The 25,321-nt window shown below is 44.5% G+C and overlaps 1 protein-coding gene across 2 annotated transcripts in view; it reads right to left on the minus strand.

Moving 5' to 3' along the window:
• Positions 1–25,321, minus strand: part of mthfd1l (methylenetetrahydrofolate dehydrogenase (NADP+ dependent) 1 like) — a 76,668-nt gene that overhangs the window by 19,092 nt on the left and 32,255 nt on the right. For both annotated transcript variants that reach the window (XM_038962308.1, XM_038962309.1), the window contains exons 18-23: positions 24,808–24,876; positions 19,716–19,827; positions 5,151–5,290; positions 4,240–4,281; positions 1,581–1,684; positions 222–399 (exon numbers count right to left, since the gene is read on the minus strand). In XM_038962308.1, coding sequence (XP_038818236.1) covers positions 222–399; positions 1,581–1,684; positions 4,240–4,281; positions 5,151–5,290; positions 19,716–19,827; positions 24,808–24,876 — 645 coding nt within the window. The remainder of the gene's footprint in view (positions 1–221; positions 400–1,580; positions 1,685–4,239; positions 4,282–5,150; positions 5,291–19,715; positions 19,828–24,807; positions 24,877–25,321) is intronic.

The raw sequence follows: 25,321 nt of genomic DNA on the forward strand, positions 1-25,321 counted from the left end.
ATTTATTGATCTACAACACTTAACTATGTCGGGACATTTTATAATGATTGGACATGGCAACCACATTCCTGCACCCGTTTATATCACAAGCCAGAATGGTCTGCAGAAACTTGACAAGTTTGTCTATTTAGCTTACTTACCTTCCAGTACTTCCAGATTAGCGCTTAGAAGTGTAAACTAGAGGCTAGATGTCGTAGTGCAATGGGGTGTCTGTCTCTCACCTCTTGGCTGTAGAGGAACTGGAAGTGGCTGGGCTGACTGCCGGCCTGCTTCACTGCCTGGGCCAGCTCCACCGAGCCACGGCCACCCCGCGCCCAGTGATGACACGGCACGGCATCCAACGCCCCAGACTCCTTGGCCATCTGGCACACCAGGTCGATCTCAGCCTGGGTGTCGGTCCTGTGGAGTAGCCAAGGAGACGGTAACCATAGAGGAAACCAGGGAAACAACTGTAGGGATTGGAGCAATGAATGGTGTGACTGACAGTTGTTGGGACACATAAGGTGTTGAAATGAGATGGCAACCTCGAAGTGTTTAAGTTTGTGTTAACAAGACCTTTTTCCTTATGTTTTTGCATTGTGTGTGTGTGTGGTGTGGCCATGTGACAGCCCATTTAGTCTAAATGAGGCCTGAAGGCCAAAGCCACATTCTAATAGCTTCCGACACACCACAGTTCCTGTGTAAACACCTCAGTCACACTGACAGACTAACACTATGTAAAACACACCAAGTCATCTAACCACAGACCTCAACAACACCAGTCATGACATGGGCCACTTGCTGTGTGTGAGTGTGTGTATATATATGTGTTTTTGGTTTTACTATCCTTGTGGGGACCAGAAGTCCTCACAATGATAGTAAAACAAGGAACATTCGGGGGGGGGGGGGGGGGGGGGGGGGCGACGACATTTCACAATTCCCCACAAATAAATACATATATTTTAGGGTTAGGGTTAGAATTAGGGGTTAAAGGGATATTTAGGGGTTAAAGGGATAGCATGCTAGCAGATAATGCTAGTTAGCACGCAAAATTACTTTCCTTCATACTGGGCACAGAGACATAATCCCTAAACATCTCTTTAATGTTATGGTTAGGGACAATAGGATTTTGAATGGGAAGCAATTTTTTGGTCCCCACAAGGATAGTAAAACAAACGTGTGTCACTGGCAGGTTGACATTTATTGTCATGAGTCTTGTCCTGGACAAAGAACTGAGGAATTTCCCCTTAGATGGGCCAGCTGCAAAATCTAAATTGTTTATATTTTAAAAAATGCATGAAAACAGTGTGGTTAATATTTAAAATCAGACGTTATGACTTTATGGCCGTGCCGGCTAGTGACCACTCTGCAGAGCTGACGAAAAACGTCTGACCCTCATATGTGTTTGCATATTTTTGTAACAAACTGATAAGGATTCTAAAGCTAAACATGTTGTGTCTGCATACGTCTGTGCATGTGTTCATATCTGCATTCACATGCCTGTCCACAATATGGGGTATGACAGAGAGAGAAGAGAGGCCCAGGCCAGCTGAGGACTAAGCTGATCAGCTGCTCAGACTGATACAGACTGGAAGTCTTACTTGAAGACGTTGAGAGCCACGACCACAGGGACTCCAAACAGGTGGGCTATCTGGATCTGTTTCCTCAGGTTACTGCTGCAGCCCTTCGCCACCAGACTCAGGTTCTACAATACAGAGGGACAGAGAGCGTGAGATATGGAGGGAGGGAGTGCGAGAGATTCATTCCAATCTAATGGAAACATAGTCAAACTCATCCAGGTCACAAGTGCAGTGGTGTTAGATGTGAGGCAGAGAGAGTGGCAGGTATTCATCTCTTTCATTTCCACAAGTGGAATATTAAATGCTAACTACCGAAACAGGATATCACCGTTTATGAGAAGCTTGGTCAATGACTCAGGAGTTCTCGCTCATATGACACAGTGTGTGTGTGTGCATGTGAGAAAGACAGAATGAGCGAAAGACTGAGAATGAGCGAAAGAGAGAAAGAGCAAGAGAGAGCGAGAGAAGAGATAAAAAGCAAGAGTGGGAGAGAGGAGTGGGCGTAGATAGAGGATGTTATAATTGCATTGTAAGAGCCAGGTCTTTTACAGAGTCAGGAGAATTGGAAGGTTGAACCTATTGGCTGTAGTGAATCCCTCTACCCCACTCTGCTACAGTCCCCTCTGGTAGTTCAGTCAGCTAGAGCAACACTGACTCGCCTTCAACAGTTTAGACTTCGGGGGGGTGTGAGATGAGGCAATACTCACTAAGGAGCTCAAATCCTGTTTTACAGCAACATTGATACTTTCTGGGGAAGGAAGAAAGTGTTTTGTCAGAGTGGGTGGGCGTGCACGTGTGCGCGTGACAGGCAATACTGCCAGAGATAATTAAACCCTGTCTGTTTAGCACCAAAGTTGTCATATTCCAGGATCCACTGACTGGCCTATCCAGAACCCAGTCCTTAGTCGTCTCCAGGCCCTAACGTTACTCTGCTGTGCCTGGCTCTGTGCCTGGCTCTGTGCCTGGCTCTGTGCCTGGCTCTGTGCCTGGCTCTGTGCCTGGCTCTGTGCCTGGCTCTGTGCCTGGCTCTGTGCCTGGCTCTGTGCCTGGCTCTGTGCCTGGCTCTGTGCCTGGCTCTGTGCCTGGCTCTGTGCCTGGCTCTGTGCCTGGCTCTGTGCCTGGCTCTGTGCCTGGCTCTGTGCCTGGCTCTGTGCCTGGCTCTGTGCCTGGCTCTGTGCCTGGCTCTGTGCCTGGCTCCTCTCTCAAGCCCTTCTGCTTCTCGTTAGAGCCCTCACAATTAACTTAGCTAACACCCCTTCATTATTTGCTCAGCTGAGGAGCCTTTGAGAGAGGAGTGATTTAAACCAGGCATGGGGTTTGAACATACAGACCCCCCACCTCCATCTCTATTAAGCCCCCTCCCTGACCGGAGACCCAAGCCAAGGGTCTATTTGCCCTGCTAATCAAATAATTACCTCAAATCATGTTCAAGAGAGAGCGAGAGAGAGCGATGCATGTATGTATGTGAGGAATGGAAAGAGGAATGAGGACCAAAGGGGATGGCTGGAGGCTAGGGCAGAACTTGGAAATGTCAGATACTCTTTTTAGTCCTTCCTTCGTTCTCCTCTTCCCTCCTACCCATGTGTATAGTGTGACATTGCATCATCCCCTAAAACCATAAACCTCATCTGACTGTATTACATTTGCCTGGTTATAGGTGTGTTTCCGTATTACCAGAGACATTCATATCCAGGTGCTAAGTCCCACTGTTCTGCTGGCTGATTGATTGATTAAATGATATTCCACTCACTTGTCACTTGCATCCCAGTTTTAAATCAGTTCCTTATTAGAGGGGAAGTACTGTATGTGAACTGGCAGTTAGAGTGTTGGACTTGTAACTGAAAGGTTGCAAGATCGAATCCCCGAGCTGACAAGGTAAAAATCTGTCGTTCTGCCCCTGAACAAGGCAGTTAATCCACTGTTCCTAGGCCGTCATTGAAAATAAGAATTTGTTGTTAACTGACCTGCCTAGTTAAAATATATATATATATATTTTTTTTTAAGTATGCAGGACATCAAGGCCTGGATTTAAAAACCCCTTGTACACACCCTTCCTCAAGTCCACGCCTGTGATGTTAACAGGGCGCAACGTTGCCACCTATGGACAGGGATATGTATGGCCTTCCATTTTATCAAGCCCACAAACAAACAAAGGCTTGATTTGTTGATTGTGGTGGCAAATGTGAAAGGAAATTTTGTGTTGCACAACATAGTAATAGGTCTTACATGAGCAAATGACTTCCTAACTGGATCTAATAGTACCAAGGCTATCCTGACCTTACACAAAATCAGGTTATGTTAATGATCATAACCCAGTGATTAGATCGAACCACAACCCCCCTACCCCTCCACCTCTCAATAAAGCCACTGACATGTTTATTTAATTTCCCTAATCAATTTCTATCCCTGCATCATCATCAAGTCAGGGAACCAACGGGAGACATGCAAATCAAATGTTGGTCAGGAGGACATCATGTTTCATGTCAGGTACAGTAGCCTATGCTCAACTCCCAGCTCTTTCATGCCACAAAGTGTCTGTCTGCTGACAGACACTTTATTTTTTTTAACTTGGGGAACAAGGAGAGTCAACTCTTAATAAGCTCGCATTGCCACTGACAACAAAAATAGTTGTACTACCCTGTTTCAAACCAAGTAAAGTGCTCTCTCTCCAAACTCTTACCTCATCTATGTAGTCTCTTGGTAGAGGTGAACCAGCTGAGACCTGCAGGAACAGTCATTTTAGCACATATTCAAACAAAAAATATATCACCATCAAATACTGTATTATGGTCAACTCGGGTACAGTAAATACCAGGAAACTGAAATGAACGGTCCAGGTGCTAGTGCAGATAAGCAACTCTTGGACTAGGGTTATCTAATACAAGCTATAAACAAACATTTATTCCAGAGAGGTATGCAGCACACAGATAACTGAGTTTATGGATACGGCATGAAAACATAAGCCAGAGTACTGTAATCACAGAATTTCTCGTCCTTAGACATTTACAACAGTGGGCCATTTACTGATGTGGGTACATGGTAACCGCTCCATCTTAGAATTGCAGAGATCCTATAACGTTAGCCCTATACAGTAGAGAACAATAAAGTGTAGTACAGACTCTTGCTATATTAGCATTATAGAACGCAGTGGTGGAAAAAGTACTCAATTGTCATACTTGAGTAAAAGTAAAAGTCACCATAATAGAAAATGACTCAAGTAAAAGTCACCCAGTAAAATACTGTATAAATCATTTCAAATTCCTTATATTTAGCAAACCAGACGACAACTCTGAAGCGTTGGTGTTTAGTGAGCCCACCGGATCAGAGTCTGTAGGGATGTACTCTTAATAAGTGTGTAAATTAGACCATTTTCCTGTCCTGCTAAGCATTAAAATGTAACGAGTACTTTTGGGTGTCAGGGAAAATGTATGGAGTATAATTATTTTCTTTAGGAATGTAGTGAAGTAAAAGTAGAAATATCAAAAATATATATGGTAAAGTACTGACACCCCAAAAAACTACTTAAGTAGTACTTTAAAGTATTTTTATTTAAGTACTTTACACCACTGATAGAATGGATGGATGACTCACATTGGGACCGCCTCCATGCATTTTCAATGCTCTGACCGTGGCGACCAGGACAACAACGTTTGGCCTCAGCCCCGAGGCCCTGCACTTGATGTTGAAGAACTTCTCCATCCCGATGTCTGCCCCGAAACCAGCCTCAGTCACTGTAGAGAGGAGAGAAGTGGGTAGGAGTCAACACCAGAGTTAGACAGAAAGTGAGATAAGTCCAACGCATAGGCAGATCAGCCCTGTGTTTGTTTTCACTTTCTGTAACTTAGTTCTACAGTACATGGACATTACGCGTGACCAAGTCCTCAGTTTAGTCGGATACATCTTCAAAGAGCACTGCAGCGAAGACAAGCCATGTTATGATCACTTTCTACCTCTCCCTCTACCCATCTCTCTATCCCTCCCACTCCTGTGGGAGTAAATCTGGAGTGAATGGCTGGTTCAGTTAGAGGTCTGTAAAGGGTTCAGGGCCTTTGATACTACAGCCCTGGGCCTCTTGAACACACTCCAACACAAGCAAATAGTCTACCTGCAATGACAGTTCTGTTAAGATACAGCTTCCTGGGGGGCCACCATTGTATGAGTCACAGGGAGACAGCGGCAACCACAGATATTCATCACCAGATGGCACAGCTATGCTGAAGGCGGCTCAAGATGGCACCGACAGACATGGCAGCTCTGCTTCAAGCTCCTAAGCAACTTTTCAGTATTTTGTTTTTTTGTGTGTTATTTCTTACATTATTAGCCCAGAACGTTTTTTGTGTTACTACATACTCCTGGAAATAACTTTCGGATATCAGAGTGGCGGTAACTCACCAGCATTACGACTTTCCTGAATTGGATCCTTGTTCATACCCCCCAGGGCAATGAAATGGATCCTTTGTTTGTACCCCCAGGGCAATTGAACTTAACCCAGAGGCTGCTCCAAGATTCGGAGTGGATTTCTAGTCTGACTCAGGAGACATGCACACCATCCACCGCTTCCGAGTATATAACTCGCTAATGTTTAGTCTCTGGACAATAAAGTAGACGAACTCAGGGCAAGGATCACCTTCCAGAGAGACATCAGGGACTGTAACATACTCTGTTTCGAGAAATCATGGCTCTCTTCGGATACTGTCCCCGTCCATACAGCCAGCTGGGTTCTCAGTACATCGCACAGACAGGAATAAAGAACTCTCAGGAAGAAGAAAGGTGGTGGTGTATGTGTGATGATTAACTACGCATGGTGTGATTGTGATAACGTACAGAAACTCAAGTCCTTCTGTTCACCAGACCTAAAATACCTCACAATCAAGAGCCGACCGTTTTACCTCCCAAGAGAATTATCTTCGGTTATAGTCACAGCCGTGTATATTCCCCCTCACACCAATACTATGACGGCCCTCAAAGAACTACACTGGACTTTATGCAAGCTGGAAACCACACATCCTGAGGCAGCATTTATTGTAACTGGGGATTTTAACAAAGCAAATTTAAGGAAAATGCTACCGAAGTTCTATCAACACATTGACTGTAGTACTTTCGCTGGAAAAACACTCGACCACTGCTACTCCCTCTTCCGGGATGCCTACAAGGCCTATTCAACGCTGGTCTGACCAATCGGAATCCATGCTTCAAGATTGTTTTGATCATGCGGACTTTGATATGTTACAGGTAGCCACTGAGAATAACATATACGGACACGGTGACTGAGTTCATCAGGAAGTGTATAGGGGATGTTGTTCCCACGGTGACTATTAAAACCTACCCAAACCAGAAACCGTGGATAGATGGCAGCATTTGCACAAAACTCAAAGCGCAAACCACCGTATTTAACCATGGCAAGGTGACTGGGTAGAATACAAACAGTGTAGTTATTCCCTCTGTAAGGCAATCAAACAGGCAAAATGTCAGCACAGAGACAAAGTGGAGTCACAATTCAACAGGTCAGACACGAGACGTATGTGGCAGGGTCTACAGACAATCACGGATTACAAAGGGAAAACCAGCCACATTGCGGACACTGACGTCTTGCTCCCAGACAAGCTAAACACCTTCTTCGCCCGCTTTGACAACAATACAGTGCCACCGACATGGCTCGCTCCCAAGGACTGTGGGCTCTTGTTCTCCGTCGCCGATGTGAGTAAGACATTTTAGCGTGTTAACCCTCGCAAGGCTGCCGGCCCAGACTGCATCCCTAGCCGCATCCTCAGAGCATGCGCAGACCAGCTGGCTGGAGTGTTTATGAACATATTCAAGCTCTCCCTATCCCAGTGTGCTGTCCCCACTTGCTTCAAGATGTCAACCATTGCTTTCATGGGTACAGGAACAAAGGTAACTGAACTAAATGACTATCGCCCCGTAGCACTCACTGCTGTCATCATGAAGTGCTTTGAGAGGCTAGTTAAGGATCATATCACTACTACCTTAACGGATACCCTAGACCATTTCAATTTGCTTACCGCCCCAATAGATCCACAGACGATGCAATTTCCATCGCACTGCACATTGCCCTCTCTCATCTGGACAAGAGGAATACCTGTGTAAGAATGCTGTTCATTGACCATAGCTCAGCCTTCAACACCATAGGAAACACCACCTCCACTTCCCTGATCCTCAACATAGGGGCCCCACAAGGGTGCGTGCTCAGCCCCCTTCTGTACTCCCTGCTCACTCGTGACTGCGTGGCCACGCACGCCTCCAAATCAATCAAGTTTACAGATGTCACAACAGTAGGCCTGATTACCAACAATGACGAGACAGCCTACAGGGAGAAGGTGAGGGTCCTGATGAAGTGGTGCCAGGAAAATAACCTCTCAACAAAGCTGATCGTGGACTTCAGGAAACAGCAGAGGGAGCACACCCTTATCCACATCGACGGGACCGCAGTGGAGAAGGTGAAAAGCTTGAAGTTTCTCAGCGTACACGTCGCTGAAAATCTGAAATGGTCCACCCACACAGACAGTGTGGTGAGGAAGGCGCAACAGCACCTCATCAACCTCAGGAGGCTGAAGAAATTCAGCTTGGCCCCTAAGACCCTCACAAACTTTAACAGATGCACAATTGAGAGCATCCTGTCGGGCTGCATCACCGCCTGGTACGGCAACTGCAACCCCTGCAATCGCAGGGCTCTCCAGAGGGTGGTGCGGTCTGCCCAACGCGTCATCGGGGGCACACGGTCTGCCCTCCAGGACACCTACAGCACCCAATGTCACAGGAAGGCCAAAAAATATCATCAAGGACATCAACCACCCGAGCCACGGCCTGTTCACCCCCTATCATCCAGAAGGCGAGGGCAGTACAGGTGCATCAAAGCTGGGACCGAGAGACTGAAAAACAGCTTCCATCTCAAGGCCATCAGACTGTTAAATAGCCATCATTAGCCGGCCTCCACCCAGTACCCTGCCCTGAACTTAGTCACTGTTAGTAGCCGGTTACCACACGGTTACTCAACCCTGCACCTTAGAGGCTGTTTATGTTTACATATTGCTTTACTCATTTCATATGTATATACTGTACTTTATTTTAGTCAAAGCGACTCCGACATTGCTCGTCCTAAAATGTATATATTTCTTAATTCAATTATTTTACTTTTAGATTTGTGTGTATTGTTGTGAATTGTTAGATATTACTGTACTGTTGGAGCTAGGAACACAAGCATTTTGCTACACCCACAATAACATCTGTAAATATGTGTATGTGACCAATAACATTTGATTAGATGACAGCTAACACCACTAACACTGTTAGGGGTACAGGTTTACATTTCATCACACTGAAACTGTCAGCAAAGAGCTAGCACAGGGCTAATGACAACATAGACAACCAGCCTTGTGACACTTCCTGTTGTTTACACATCCCACTCCTGGATGTTTCCAGTAGGGACCCCTGGTCCACTGGCCCTGCCCCCCCACCAGGGCTCCTCCAGGCCATGACATAGCCAGCTCCTCCCAGACTACACCCCCTCTCAGTGGGCTTCCTGTGCCACTTCCCTGGGCGGTCAGGGGGAAGTTACTGTTTCCACTGGTGAAAGGTGGCATTCCTGACAGAGGTGTGTGTGTGTGTGTGTGTTTGTCATGTGAGTGCATGCATGTGTGTATGTTGAACTCTAGAAAACCCCAGGCCAGTCAAGTCCTGGATTATCCCAAATAAAGGCATGTCGATTAAAGGGATTTAATAAATAGGGAGGAAACGGACCTACAATAATTAAGGGAATCACCTGCAATTGTGTGTGTTTTAGAAGTCAAGCGTGTAGATTCTCCATTTAACATCTGGCATGATGTCTAACTGACCACGGACACACGCCACCATACTGTTCCTTCTAGCTATTCAGAGCACTCCAAAAAGTCAGGCCCAGAATTTCACAGTCCACAATATAAACTGAGTTTAACAAGTGATGAAAATGTGTTTATCCATAAAACTCTACTCATCTGGAAATGCATATGGGAAAATGAACAGAAACAGAGGATTGAAACAGTGTATTTAAGCTATTTGACCACAGAAGAGATTAGTGTATTGAGAGTGTGGTTAGGAAGAGGCGTCCTCGGACCCAAAATGTTACAGACTGACAAACGATAAAACACAATCCCTCGGTTGTGGTGACTATTTTCTGGAAAGGGGGTGAGTTTCCATGAGAAAATGAAAGGTGTGTATTACATCATGGCTACACTGTTATACGGGCTAATCAACAGAGAGAGAGATAGAGAGAGCCGGACAGAGAGGGAAAGAGGGATAGAGAGCGAGAGGGGGAGAGTCTGCTCTCTTAACCTCAATGTCATTAAGCCATCCGTCAAAGATGCTGTGGTTTTTGGGGCCTAAAAAACACATTCTGCATTTCAACTGGTGGCCTTTCCATTTGTTAAAATCAACAACGCATGTCCAAATCTTAACCAAAGTGAACTACAGAGAGCAGACTGTTTTCTTGCATTTCTAGAGGGGTAGGAATTTGTTTTTGTGTTTATCCTGGCTGTGACAACATGGTATTACTGTCAAGTCCTGGCAATGACTAGAGGTAAGCTGAATTGATCACCAGATAAAAAGCTTATTTTGGTCTCATTTTGAAACCTTGGTAGTGGATTAATGATGATCCTTTCACAAATTGTGATTGTCCAATGACAACCACACACACAGTCACCGCTGAGTACGAGAGAAAGACAGAAACAACAACACGGCAACCAAGAGGATGTCTAAAGGAAGCCCCTGTGAGTTTCCTGGTCTGTGTGGTGACCTCAAACTAGTGAGGATTGTTGCCAGTGAGGATTGTTGTGAAAAGCTGTGGGGCTACAGAGGACAGAGCAGGGGAGTAGTGAGGCCTGCTCAGGGTTACTACCAGTCACAGATCTGGAGCAGCAGCCCAGCCTCAACACACACACACCACACACACACACACACGAAAAGTAAGCCAGGTCAGCGCTAGTTTCTCCACCCCCCCCCCAAAAAACACTCCCATTTTTTCCCCAATATGAATGACGATGCAGATTTTTTAGGTACGATCACTGATAATACCTATTCCTAACAAGTTTTATTCCATTCTTTACATTATTCTCTCAGGTTCCAATCCTGACTTTAGAAACTAAATGTGTGTTATTCACCTGAATTAGCCTATGCATTAATGTCATTGGGAGGTCTGCGCAAAAGTTGTCAAATTTGTGTTCAGCTCAACAAGTTTGGTTGTGTCTAGTTATTCAAATGGATCCACATTCCTTCATGTGTGTTTTGTACAAAGGGGAAAACCCAGTGTCCCTGTTGTTAGAGGTTATTTGAGTGCCCTCTCCTCCACACCAGACCAGACCACTAAGGATGCAGGAATAGCAGGAATCTGACATGTGGAATGCATTTCAAAATGGGAGTCTGTCTGGGACTAGCCTCCACTGAGGGTGCACTCTCTCTTATCTACACTACAGTCAGTGCAAGACTGAAGGCTGAAACTGACTTGAAAACTACCACAACTAAACCATGTGAGAAGGATAGTACTACATTGTCACCTTCAACTTACTGTAATAAGTAATAACCACATGATTCTGGTGTTTTGTTCTTGGCAAGAGGGAGGGGAGGCAGGTAGGGGAGGGGAAGCAGAGTAGAGGAAGAGGGGAGGAGAGAAAGGGGGAGGGGGCATCACAGCTGTCTGAGGAGCTTAAGTTCCTAACATACCTGAGAGTCTGGTAACAAACAAACAGCAGAGAGGGAGAGTGAAGGGAGCAGGAGAGGGACTACGAACACAGGGAGCAGGAGAGGGACTACGAACACAGGGAGCAGGAGAGGGACTACGAACACAGGGAGCAGGAGAGGGACTACGAACACAGGAGAGATAGAGGTAAAGAGAGAGCGAGGAAGGAAAAAGAGGAAGGGATGAGATGGCCCCTTCCACACTTCTCTCCTCCTGACTGTGTTGTGAAACTCTACACTGGGAGCGTATTGCCTACGCATTCCTTCAGGTCAGTCGAGTGACAGTAACTATCTGGGCATAAAGGTGGCCACACACAAACACTGTAACTTGGTAGTAAGTAGTAGTACTGTGGGTTTAGCTAGAACTAAACACACCGGGCATGACCTTAAAGACAGTCCACAGGCAAAAACACACACATTCCCATTATTCTTTCACAGAGAGACTGAGAAAGGATTAAAAAAAGAGAGCGAGAGGAGATGAGAGAAGGAGAGTAAGACAGGGAGGGGAGGATGGATAGAGAAATATGGAAAGAGTCAGGTATGCTTTGACATTGATGGATTAGGCTGATTTACTCCAAAGCATTCCACAGGCTCTTACGATTACAAATCTGCTTCCTCCTCTAACGGAACTTTTCCACAGTTCCTAGAAAGCTTCGGAACCCTAGTCTGGAGCGTGGACTCCTCCAAGCAGCAACCCTAAGGTACCAGGGCCAGAGGCAGGACCAAGGCCAGAGGCTTGAGGAAGGCCCAGGGCAGGACTCCTCCAAGCACCAATCCTGAGGTACCAGGGCCAGAGGTTCGAGCCAGGACCAGAGGTTAGAGCCAGGACCAGAGGTTAGAGCCAGGACCAGAGGTTAGAGCCAGGACCAGAGGTTAGAGCCAGGACCAGAGGTTAGAGCCATGCCCAAGGCAGGACTCCTCCAAGCAGCAACCCTGAAGTACCAGGACCAGAGGTTACCGCCAGGACCAGAGGCTAGAGCCAGGACCAGAGGCTAGAGCCAGGACCAAAAGCTAGAGCCTGGACCAGAGCCAGGACCAGAGGCTAGAGCCAGGACCAGAGGCTAGAGCCAGGACCAGAGGCTAGAGCCATGTCCAAGGCAGGACTCCTCCAAGCAGCAACCCTAAAGTACCAGGACCAGAGGCTAGAGCCAGGACCAGAGGTTAGCGCCAGGACCAGAGGCTAGAGCCATGTCCAAGGCAGGACTCCTCAAAGCAGCAACCCTGAAGTATCAGGACCAGAGGTTAGAGCCAGGACCAGAGGCTAGAGCCAGGACCAGAGGTTAGAGCCATGTCCAAGGCAGGACTCCTCCAAGCAGCAACCCTGAAGTACCAGGACCAGAGGTTAGAGCCAGGACCAGAGGTTAGAGCCATGTCCAAGGCAGGACTCCTCCAAGCATCAACCCTGAAGTACCAGGACCAGAGGCTAGAGCCAGGACCAGAGGTTAAAGCCAGGACCAGAGGTTAGAGCCATGTCCAAGGCAGGACTCCTCCAAGCAGCAACCCTGAAGTACCAGGGCCAGAGGCTTGAGCCAGGACCAGGACTCAGGAGTAAGTGGACCAAAGGTACTGGAAGCCAAGAACTAAGCTAAAGTTCAACCCTGGAGTTGTAACTTATGGTTTGAGTCCACTCTTCCCAGGAAACCCGGGGTTTGAATTCCTCGCCAAAGCGTGCGTGCGCGCTTCCGCCCAGAATGTACAGTTGAAAAAGAGCTGGCCGTCATTTTTTTTAGTTACTGTGTCTGTGTGTGTTACTTGCACATCGCACTCTTAGAATTATGGGGGACCCTGGAGACTTCGAGGAACCCTGGAGTTCCTCAGGGAACCATTGGTAGTCAATGGGTTCATATTTGCACCTTTTGTTAGTTGAGGGGTACTGGGAAGAATCTTTCATCCTTCAATGTAGCAAAGGCTTCCTGGAGAAAAGTGTATATATTGTAGCTATATCTTCTAGCGGTGGCAGCTGTTCAGAAGATTTGTGGCTTATTTGGGGTGTGGCTTTAAAAAAGATATTTGGCCACTCATGAGAGTAATTGTCATGTGTTCAGTTGCAGAGTCAATAATAGAGCCTGACTGATAAATCGGTTGACCAATATATATTTTTTAAATCAAATATTTGTATCTTATTCCAAAGATAAAGCACAGATATTATAGACATCGAAGAAACAAATACATCTGCTCATTATCAGTCTTTTTTATGCCTGAAGAGGGCGCTCTACGAGCTGATCATTGAACATCATTCAGCCTTAGGTCACAACGTGAGAGATGGTAGGTATGGTGGTTTGACAGTGAGTAGCTTGCCACAGCCAGCGTATTTGAATAAGTATATAATCAAAAGTACAATTCACCAAGCAAGCAGCACTGTCATCACATTCTCACTTAGTTAACGTTAGCTGGTTTGCTAGCCAGCAGGGTAGTTAGTACATAAGTAACAGAGATTGAGCTAACACTGGAATGTCGCCAAAGTGAACACTGGTCCTTGATACAAAAATGACACCGTTACTGTCTTGGCCTATTATGTTAGCGAGTGGGCTTATTTAGTTAATTTTCCAAAATAAACAATCTGCAAAAAGCAAGTCAGTTGGTTACATATGTACAGTGGCTTGCGAAAGTAATCACCCCCATGGCATTTTACCTATTTTGTTGCCTTACAACCTGGAATTAAAATGGATTTTTGGGGGGTTTGTATCATTTGATTTACACAACATGCCAACCACTTTGAAGATACAAACAAGAAATAAGACAAAAAAACAGAAAACTTGAGCGTGCGTAACTATTCAACCCCCCCCAAAGTCAATATTTTGTAGAGCCACCTTTTGCAGCAATTGCAGCTGCAAGTCTCTTGGGGTATGTCTCTATAAGCTTGGCGCATCTAGCCACTGGGGTTTTGCCCATTCTTCAAGGAAAAACTGCTCCAGCTCCTTCAAGTTGGATGGGTTCCGCTGGTGTACAGCAATCTTTAAGTCATACCACAGATTCTCAATTGGATTGATGTCTGGGCTTTGACTAGGCCATTCCAAGACATTTAAATGTTTCACCCTTAAACCACTCGAGTGTTGCTTTAGCAGTATGCTTAGGGTCATTGTCTTGCTGGAAGGTGAACCTCCATCCCAGTCTCAAATCTCTGGAAGACTGAAACAGGTTTCCCTCAAGAATTTCCCTGTATTTAGCGCCATCCATCATTCCTTCAATCCTGACCAGTTTCCCAGTCCCTGCCGATGAAAAACATGGATGGTATTCTCGGGGTGATGAGAGGTGTTGGGCTTGCCCCAGACATAGCTTCTTCCTTGATGGCCAAAAAGCTCAATTTTAATCTCATCTGACCAGAGTACCTTCTTCCATATGTTTTGGGAGTCTCCCACATGTCTTTTGGCGAACACCAAACGTGTTTGCTTATTTTTGTCTTTAAGCAATGGCTTTTTTTCTGGCCACTCTTCCGTAAAGCCCAGCTCTGTGGAGTTTACGGCTTAAAGTGGTCCTATGGACAGATACTCCAATCTCAGCTGTGGAGCTTTGCAGCTCCTTCAGGGTTATCTTTGGTCTCTTTGTTGCCTCTCTGATTAATGCCCTCCTTGCCTGGTCCGTGAGTTTTGGTGGGCGGCACTCTCTTGGCAGGTTTGTTGTGGTGCCATATTCTTTACATTTTTTAATAATGGATTTAACAGTTTTCCGTGGGATGTTCAAAGTTACGGATATTTATTTATAACCCAACCCAGATCTGTACTTCTCCACAACTTTTTCCCTGACCTGTTTGGGGAGCTCCTTGGTCTTCATGGTGCCGCTTGCTTGGTGGTGTCCCTTGCTTAGTGGTGTTGCAGACTCTGGGGCCTTTCAGAACAGGTGTTATATAAACACTAAGATCATGTGACACGTAAATAAAGTCCACCTGTGTGCAATCTAACTAATTATGTGACTTCTGAAGGTAATTGGTTGCACCAGATCTTATTTAGAGCCTTCATAGCAAAGGGGGTGAATACATATGCGCGCACCATTTTATTTAAACAAGTAATTTTTTTCATTTCACTTTACATATTTGGAATATTTTGTGCACAAAATAGTCCAAATATGTAAAGTGAAATGAAAAAAATGAAACAAAATAGGAAAAACGCCAGGGGGATGAATACTTTAGCAAGGCACTGTATCACTCAGGCCATGTGATTGCATTCATGAGATAAGTAGCTAACTTTAGCTAGCTAGCTAAATTAGAACATGTGACTAAAACCAGTGAGGCAAGCATATCTGCAAAAATGTTTTCAGTCATCAGTGCATGCCATTTGCAGTTGGAATGTATAGCTAATACAACTTTGTATTGAATAGCAGAGTAATGTACATACAGTACTTTCAGAAAGTATTCACACCCCTTACACTTTTCACATTTTGTTATGTTGCAGAGTGGGATTAAAATGGAATTAATTATATTTTTTGGTCAAGGATCTACACAAAAAATTGTAACGTCAAAGTGGAAGAAAAATTCTAACATTTGCGAAACGTTTATGAAAAATAAAGTATCTTGATTAGATAAGTATTAATCCCCCGAGTCAACAGATGTTAGAATCACCTTTGGCAGCGATTACAGCAGTGAGTCTTTCTGGGTAAGTCTCTAAGAGCTTTCCACACCTGGATTGAGCAACATTTGGCCATTATTCTTGAAAAAAAATTCTTCAAGCTCTGTCAAATTGGTTGTTGATCATTGCTAGACAACCATTTTCAGGTCTTGCCATAGATTATCAAGCAGATTTAAGTTAAAACTGTAACTAGGCCACTCAGGAACATTCACTGTCTTCTTGGTTAGTAACTCCTGTGTAGATTTGGCCTTGTGTTTTAGGTTATTGTCCTGCTGAAAGGTGAATTCATCTCCCAGTGTCTGGTGAACCAGGTTTTCCTCTAGGATTTTGCTTGTGCTTAGCTATATTCAGTAACATTTTTGATCATGAAAAACTCCTCAGTCCTTAATGCGAACAAGCATACCCATAACATGATGCAGCCACCACTATGCTTGAAAATGTGTATAGTGGTACTCAGTAATGTGTTGTATTGGATTTGCCCCAAACATAACACTCTTTGTATTCAGGACAAAAAGTTAATTGCTTTGGGACAATCTTTGCACTATTACTTTAGTTCCTTATTGCAAACGGGATAAATGTTTTGGAATATTTGTATTCTGTACAGGCTTCCTTATTTTCACTTTGTCAAATAGGTTAGTATTGTGGATTAACTGCAATGTTGTTGATCCATCCTCAGTTTTCTCCTATCACAGGCATTACACTCTGTAACCGTTTTAAAGTCACCATTGGCGTCATGGTAAAATCCCTGAGCGGTTTCCTTCTTCTCCGGCAATGTTAGGAAGGACGCCTGTATCTTTGTAGTGACTGGTTGTATTGATACACCATCCAAAGTGTAATTAATAACTTCTCCATGCTCAAAGGGATATTCAATGTCTGCTTTTTTATTTTTACCCATTACTTGTTAAGCACTCCAATAAACTCCTATACTTAAGTACACTTGCCATAGTAAAGGGGTTGAAAACTTATTGACCCTAGACTTTTCAGCTTTTCATCTAATTTGTAAAAATTTCTAAAACATAATTCCACTGACATTATGGGGTATTGTGTGTAGGGAAAAAGTCAAGCGGTGTGTATACTTTCTGAAGGTACTGTATGGTTACTCTAAGAAAACATTGTTGTAATGAACAGCTAACTTGTGCTTGTCATTGGTTGCCATAAAGTGTTTGTTTATATGACCTTTGACTGTTGTAAACACTGTGTGTAAATCTAGTCAGGACAAATGCTAACGCTGACAAGGTGGTGGCATGACAAACGACATGTTATTGCATTTCAATGCTTATTTGTGAACAGTGCAGTTTCCGATTTACTTGAGACAAAGTTTAATTAATTCAGCCAGCCACCCCTTGTCTTGGTTTAGGACAAATACTTTTACATACTTCTTATCCACTTCCATTGATAGACACATTTTTAAGTCATACCTAAGAAGGTAAACTAAAAAAGTTTTGTATTTACTGTCTTATTTAGAAGATATACACTGAGTGTACAAAACATTAGGAACACCTTCCTGATGTTGCGTTGCACCCCCTTTTGCCCTCAGAACAGCCTCAATTCGTTGGGCATGGCCTTTACAAGGTATTTAAAGCATTCCACAGGGATGCTGGCCCATGTTGACTTCAATGCTTCCCACAGTTGTGTCAAATTGGCTGGATGTCCTTTGGGTGGTGGACCATTCTTAATACACACGGACACTATTGAGCGTGAAAAAGCCAGCAGCGTTTGCAGTTCTTGACACAAACCGGTGCGCCTGGCGCCAACTACCATTCCCCGTTCAAAGGCACTTCAATCTTTTGTCCTGCCCATTCACCCTCTGAATGACGCAAGCGCACACACACACACAATCCATGTCTCAATTGTAGCAAGGCTTGAAAATCCTTCTTTATCCTGTCTCCTCCCCTTCTTCTACACTGATTAAAGTGTATTTAAAAAGTGACATCAATAAGGGATCATAGCTTTCACCTGGTCAATCTATGTCATGGAAAGAGCAGGTGTTCATAATGTTTTGTTCACTCATTGTAGTTGCTTTTTAGTAGATATCCTGTAAGCCACAAATAAAAATGTTCTTAAAAAATGTACATTTTATCATTTGTTAAGAAATCATAATTTAAGAGTACCTGTTAATCCTTTACAGCACAATGTGTGTACAAAAAGGTCAGTTTTTCATTCCACCTCTGTATGACAATTCCAGTGGGTCAAAAGTTTACATACACTAAGTTGACTGTGCCTTTAAACAGCTTGGAAAATTCCAGAAATTTATGTCATGGCTTTAGAAGCTTCTGATAGGCAAATTGACATAATGAGTCAATTGGTGGTGTACCTGTGGATGTATCTCAAGGCCTACCTTTAAACTCAGTGCCTCTTTGCTTGACATCATGGGAAAATCAAAAGAAAATCAGCCAAGTCCTCAGAATTTTTTTTTGTAGACCTCCACAAGTCTAGTTCCTTCTTGGGAGCAATTTCCAAAAGCCCGAAGCTACCATGGTCATCTGTACAAACAATAGTACGCAAGTATAAACACCATGGGACCACGCAGCCGTCATACCGCTGAGGAAGAAGACACGTTCTGTCTCCTAGAGATGAACGTACTGTGGTGCGAAAAGTGCAAATAAATCCCAGAACAACAGCAAAGGACCTTGTGAAGATGCTCGAGGAAATAGGTACAAAAGTATCTATATCCACAGTAAAACGAGTCCTATATCAACATAACCTGGAAGGCCGCTCAGCAAGGAAGAAGCCACTGCTCCAAAACCTCCATAAAAAAGCCAGACTACGGTTTGCAAATGCACATGGTGACAAAGATCATACTTTTTGGAGAAATGTCCTCTTTTCTGATGAAACAAAAATAGAACTGTTTGGCCATAATGACCATCGTTATATTTGGAGGAAAAAGGTGGAGGCTTGCAAGCCGAAGAACACCATCCCAACCGTGAAGCAGTTGGCAGCATCATGTTGTGGGGGTGCTTTGCTGCAGGAGGGACTGGTGCACTTCACAAAATAGATGGCATCATGAGGAAGGAAAATTATGTGGATATATTGAAGCAACATCAAGACATCAGTCAGGAAGTTAAAGCTTGGTCGCAAATGGGTCTTCGAAATGGACAATGACCCCAAGCATACTTCCAAAGTTGTGACACAATGGCTTAAGGACAACAAAGTCAAGGTATTGGAGTGACCATCACAAAGCCCTGACCTCATCCTATAGAAAATATGTGGGCAGAACTGAAAAAGCGTGTGCGAGCAAGGAGGCCTACAAACCGGACTCAGTTACACCAGCTCTGTCAGGAGGAACGGGCCAAAATTCACCCAACTTATTGTGGGAAGCTTGTGAAAGCCTAGCCGAAACGTTTGACCCAAGTTAAATTTTTTAAAGACATCGCTACCAAATACTAATTGAGTGCATGTAAACTTCTGACCCACTGGGAATGTGATGAAAGAAATAAAAGCTGAAATAGATCATTCTCGCTACTATTATTCTGACATTTCACATTCTTAAAATAAAGTGGTGAATCTTACTGACCTAAGACAGGGAATTTTTACTTGGATTAAATGTCAGGAATTGCGAAAAACTGAGTTTAAATGTATTTGGCTAAGGTGTATGTAAACTTCCGACTTCAACTGTAGCATTCCATTGTTACAATAGTCACCATTTTGTTACAATATAATATTGAAACACTAATATAATACATAAATCATGTCACTTACATTTATATTATTAAAAAAAGTTTCAACATTTAACCCCTGCCCTCACAAAAAGGTATCCGTTTGAACCTTTACAAATGAACTGAAAGGGTTCCCCCACAGTGGCAATCATTTTGAGCCACAAAAGGTTCCTCGAGGCTCCTTTATTCTAAGAGTGTGCACTGAGGACACTTACCTACAAATCCGTCCTCTCCGACCAGCTTCAATGCAAGCTTGTCTGCCAGCACCGAGGAGTTGCCATGGGCGATGTTGGCAAATGGCCCCGCGTGGACAAACACTGGAGAACCCTAGAACAACGGAAGGGCACACCATTTTTTATTTTTTTTAAATTACCCAAAGTGACTTACTAGCAAACCCAGCACAAACAAACATGTAAGCTGTACCTCTACATTAATTTGCATTCTACAACTACATCATTGAGTTTCAGGACTGCATATTTGTCTAAACATTATTTGTCTACACAGCAGCTGCAGGTTAAGAGCTGGGAGGCACTAGTAGTGCAAAGTGCCAGTGAACAACCCCATTCAGCCATTGGACTATTTCTATAACAATATACAAGGTCAACTACAACGTTTGAGGAAGAAAATTGCTAACACCTCAGTCGAAATACTGGGAGAGGGGATAAGCTTGGAGGGAGAAAGCTGGGAGAGGGGATAAGCTTGGAGAGAGAAAGCTGGGAGAGGGGATAAGCTTGGGGGGAGAAAGCTGGGAGAGGGGGAAACTGTTAGGTGAGTGAAAACGCTTTAGCTATTGTTTTGTCATGTGACAGGGCAAATACCCCCAGTCCCACAGAGCTCTAAATCACTTGTTTAATGAGCCTCTTACACATGCTTTATAAAGCATCTACTTAAAAATCGGAGAGAAAACAGAAAAGAGCACAGTGGGAGAGAATGAATGAGTGTGTGTGTGTGTGTGTGTGTGTGATTGTATTGAGAAAAAGAGCAACTAGAGAGATAAATCAGCAGATGAAAAATGCCCATTTGAATAGGTATCCTGTTGCTGTTACCACCCTTTCCATTGTGTGCTCTTTCTCTGACCCTATAGGAAAGCTAGCATACGTCACATAAAAAGTGAATCTCTGTGTGTGATGACAACCCCTGAACTCTGATTGGATGTTTTGTCATTCCCCCCAGGAAAAACATTCAGGAAATAAAACCACCAGCTCTCACAAATGAAATGGGAAATAAATAAAATAAAAAAGGCAATTGTGTCAGTTCTCCAGTCGGTGGAAAATAAAAGAGGAAGAGAGGATTAAACACACCCAGGGGGAAGGGATGGAGATAAAAACAGGAAGGAGGAGATCGTTTCATCCTTTCCCCTTTTCACACCTCTCTCTCCAATACACCATCAGCATCACACACAAAAGGGCAAAAGGTTAGACTGGGGTCAATCAGGTGTCAAAACTAAGACTGATTGGTCCATTTAATCATGATCCACTCATGTAGACTGTAAACCCAGATGCCTGTACCAATCCTACATACACTACCTATTACTCCACTGTCACTGTTTTGAACTCTGTGAGGAACAAGTGGAGGAGAGGCGACAGCTTTGAGAGAAAACCATAACAAGGTCTGACTTCATCGGAATGTACATGATGTGGAGGGGGGGCGGTACGTGTGTGTTGTGGATGGAGCATTACGCTTTCATCAATTGCGGTCACATCTGTGTAAACAACTCTGAACTGTCCTTAACAGGCCATAATTAGCAGTGCCAAGCTGAAGACATCACTCCTAGAACATGTCTATCTACAGTGCCTTCAGAAAGTATTCACATTCACGTCGCCGGAAGCTCCGGACCGGGACCTGTCGCCGGAAGCTCCGAACTGTGGAGGCGCACTGGAGGCCTGATGCGTGGGACCGGTACAGGTGGTATCGGGCTGATGACACGCACCTCAGGGCGAGTGCGGGGAGGAGGAACAGGACGCACTGGGCTTTGAAGGCGCTGGAGACACAGTACGTATGGCCGGCGCAGGATATACTGGGCCGTGGAGGCGCACTGGAGGTCTGGAGCGTAGAGCTGGCACAACGCGTCCTGGCTGGATGCTCACTTTAGCCCGGCAAGTGCGGGGCGCTGGCACAGGACGCACAGGGCTGTGAAGGCGCACTGGCGACACAGTCCATAGAGCCGGCGCAGGATATCCTGGACCGAGGAGGCGTACTGGAGACCAGGAGCGCTGAGCTGGCACAACCCGTCCTGGCTGGATGCTCACTTTCGCACGGCAAGTGCGAGGAGCTGGCACAGAACCCCCCTGGGCTGTGGATGCGCACTGGAGACACATTGCGTATCTCCGCAAAACATGGTGCCTGACTGGTCCCACGCTCCTCACGGCGACCAAAACATCCACTCTACCTCATCACTCCCCTCAACTATCTCACAATACTCCTCGCTCAGTCTATTCCAATATTCCTCTTCGCTCTCAGACTCGCCCCTCGGCTTCGCCGACCAACCCGTGTGTTGCAATTTATTGCCCTGGCCACACCTGCAGTCCTCATGCCTCCTTGCAGCATGCCTAAGGCACGTTCACACAGATGAGCAGGGACCCTGGGCATCTTTCTTTTGGTGTTTTTCAGAGTCAGTAGAAAGACCTCTTTAGTATCCTAACTTCTCATAACTGTGACCTTAATTGCTTACCGTCTGTAAGCTGTTAGTGTCTTAACGACCGTTCCACAGGTGCATGTTCATTAATTGTTTATGGTTCATTGAACAAGCATGGGAAACAGTGTTCAAACCCTTTACAATCTGTGAAGTTATTTGGATTTTTACGAATTATCTTTGAAAGACGTTTCTTTTTTTGCTGAGTTTATGTTTCTAAACACTTATCATGATTACGGATAGTTCTGAATGAATCGTGAATTCGATAAATTGCTGTCCAAAGGACTGTGTGTGTGTGTGTGTGTTTTATTTGCGAGGCGGAGAGCATAATTTACAAAGCCCCAGAGAGTAGGAACCCACCCCATTGCAGCAGTACCAAACCCACCAGGGCCATAACACCAGCCCAGATGACCTCATAGCATCCTCCATAAAACACTAACTACAGCACAGCAGGACCTGCACTGGATCAGAGCAGACCACCTTTGAACAGGCATGTTTGTGTGCATGGTGTTTGTACTGTATGTATACATTAGATTAGAGGCAGTATGGGTGTGTGTTTCAGTCAGTCCCACTTACAGTAAGTTAGCCGTTTTAGAACACACGTATGGTAATCATGGCCCTCTCGACTACAGACACAGTAAGGCAACTATTACTTTCCTCCTATCTCTTTACAGACCCTGCTCCATCTGTGAAAACATACATATGCACGCACACAAGGGCACAGAGGGCCTAACTAAACTGAAAATTCCCACGGACCCTTTAGGCCTGGTCCATCCCGATATGCATCCCCCTTCAGAAACACAGGAAACACAGACAGGAAAAGTTCCACAAAACAGGACACCAACGTTTCCTCCCAAAACATCAAACCACTCTCTGCAACACCACTTTCCCCCCCTGCGCCCCAAAACAAAAACCTAATCCCTACTCAACCCCACACCCTAAAAACATACAACCACTCCAGAAACCACCACCCAAAACACAAAAGTAGCCAACCAACAACTAACATCTCCTAGTTTCTAACCCCTTCAACGTTTGCATACATATACCGTCAATTATTGAACATTCTAATTGATGACATTACAAGGGGCTGTTAAATCTTCCTTGAACTAACATTTAAGCAATAATTTCTGAGGATCCAGGAATTATTGTGTGACACACGATAATTCCTGGGTTTGAGGGCATTGTTGCTTTAATTGCCAACATATTTATAAAAATACTAATGACATTTTTTAAGTAAATAATATTTTAAAAAAGGTACATTTGTTTTTGCATGCTGAAGTTGCTGCCCATGCGGTCTGGTCGTTAGTTATTTTCTCGTGTTTTGTCCCAGTCGTCAATTAATCATTTTATTCATTTGACGTTGCTATGCTAAAAAAAAAAATCATAGGCATTTAGCTAGCTAGCAAGCGAGCTAGCAGAGATTCAATGATGATGATGAGAAACAAGAACTTCAATAAATAATGATTTAATAAATATCCAATAGGCCTACATAGTCACACTGCGCACATTCATTCTTGGGCTAGCTAGGCTATTGGTACTGGACAGATCGCATTTGTAAAATGACACATTATTGCACAGGTCATAAGGCAGACATGTAGGTTTATACAACCCCCAACTTTTGTAAACCAAATAGTAGCACTGAAAAATAATGTGTTGATGATTTTTACCCTCCGAGAATTTATGAATTTCCTGCCTGGGCTGCGGGACAGTGGAATTACGACATGAACACGTCATGGTACTTTGAAGGAGTCCCACAACTCCCGCATATCAACCAATCACCATCCAGTATCCAAACAACCAGATTTATAATTCAGAATAACCCTTTGAGTGATTTGGACTGATTTTATCCAGTATTCGAGTTTCCATTGTATGGTCATTAAAACATTAATTATTATTTACAATCATTAAGTTAGAATTAATTATACAGTTCTCCTTGTAATGTAATCAATTAGAATCATTCAATTAGAGTGTTCAACAATGGAAGGAATAATGATATTGCTCTGCAGACGGTTCCAGAGCCTCTCCCTGAGGGCAGGTACCCTACAGACACAGCCAGCCCCAGCAGTCAGAGGGGGCCAGATCCAGATGTGTTCCAGCTCTTTATCAGTTTAACCATTCAGTCCATCAGCCCCAATCTCCATCTCCCTCCATCTCTATTCCTCCATCGCCTCAGAGAGAATCGGGTATGGGCGTTTCCACTAGCATGGGCCAGTCAGAGGTCACACGTGTGTGTGTGTGTGTGTGTGTGTGTGTGTGTGTGTGTGTGGTTCTGAGTGTCTGAATGTACACGGTCATGTCTCAGAGCACAATGAGATGCAGATGTATGGAGAGGCAGGGTAAATGTATGGACCATCACACCCAACCTCAACTGATTGCTCTTCAGTTCAATACTAAACACCTGCTCTTAGCTCACAGCTACACCAATTTCCCAGTTTCTAAGAACTTGAAAACATTCTAGGAACTTAGAATGTATAAATCTAAGAGGATTGGACAGGTGTTAATAAAATGGCAAAAGTTTTGAAAAAATTGCTCCGATAGCCTACGTGCAATTTTCTGGATATTCCTGAACAACAGTGCAGTCATCACCCTATCTTTGACATCATCGTTGTCCTCTCTCTATAACTGTCTTCATCTCATGCTTGGATAGCAATGAGGATGTGTGTTTAGAGACTCACTTCTAGGGTCTGCATAAGGGTAGGCTTGATGGCATCCTTCATGAGCACCGCAAGTGCTCCACTCACACCCTGAGAGAGAGAAAGAGAAGTTGTTAGTGCTGAAATTCTTGAAGCGATTTTCCAGTATCTTACCAATAAAATAACCAGTAAGCATGCAAACCACACAATAAAACGCCTGTTAAAGCAATTCAAATGGAATTTACTCCAAAACCCATATTTCCATACACACATGGCCCATCCCTACTTATCATCATTTCCAAAATCCAGTCTGGCCTGGTTGTGTGTTTTCCAGTCACTGCGGCATTCCTGATTATCCGTAACAGAATATGGGATCCTCCTCAGTGAGCCAGGCCTATAACTCTGGCTCTACAACACCACCACATCCAGTTTGGGGGGGGTCAGAGCCACCTGGGCCAACATGGCTCCACAGTGGAGGCTATAGTTATGGGTTTTAGGAGCAGCTGGAGGCCATTCTGGGTCAAATGAGATCCATGTTGCGCGCTCAAGCTCCTCT

The sequence above is a fragment of the Salvelinus namaycush genome, chromosome 24, assembly GCF_016432855.1.
Source record: "Salvelinus namaycush isolate Seneca chromosome 24, SaNama_1.0, whole genome shotgun sequence".
Classification (NCBI taxonomy): domain Eukaryota; kingdom Metazoa; phylum Chordata; class Actinopteri; order Salmoniformes; family Salmonidae; genus Salvelinus; species Salvelinus namaycush.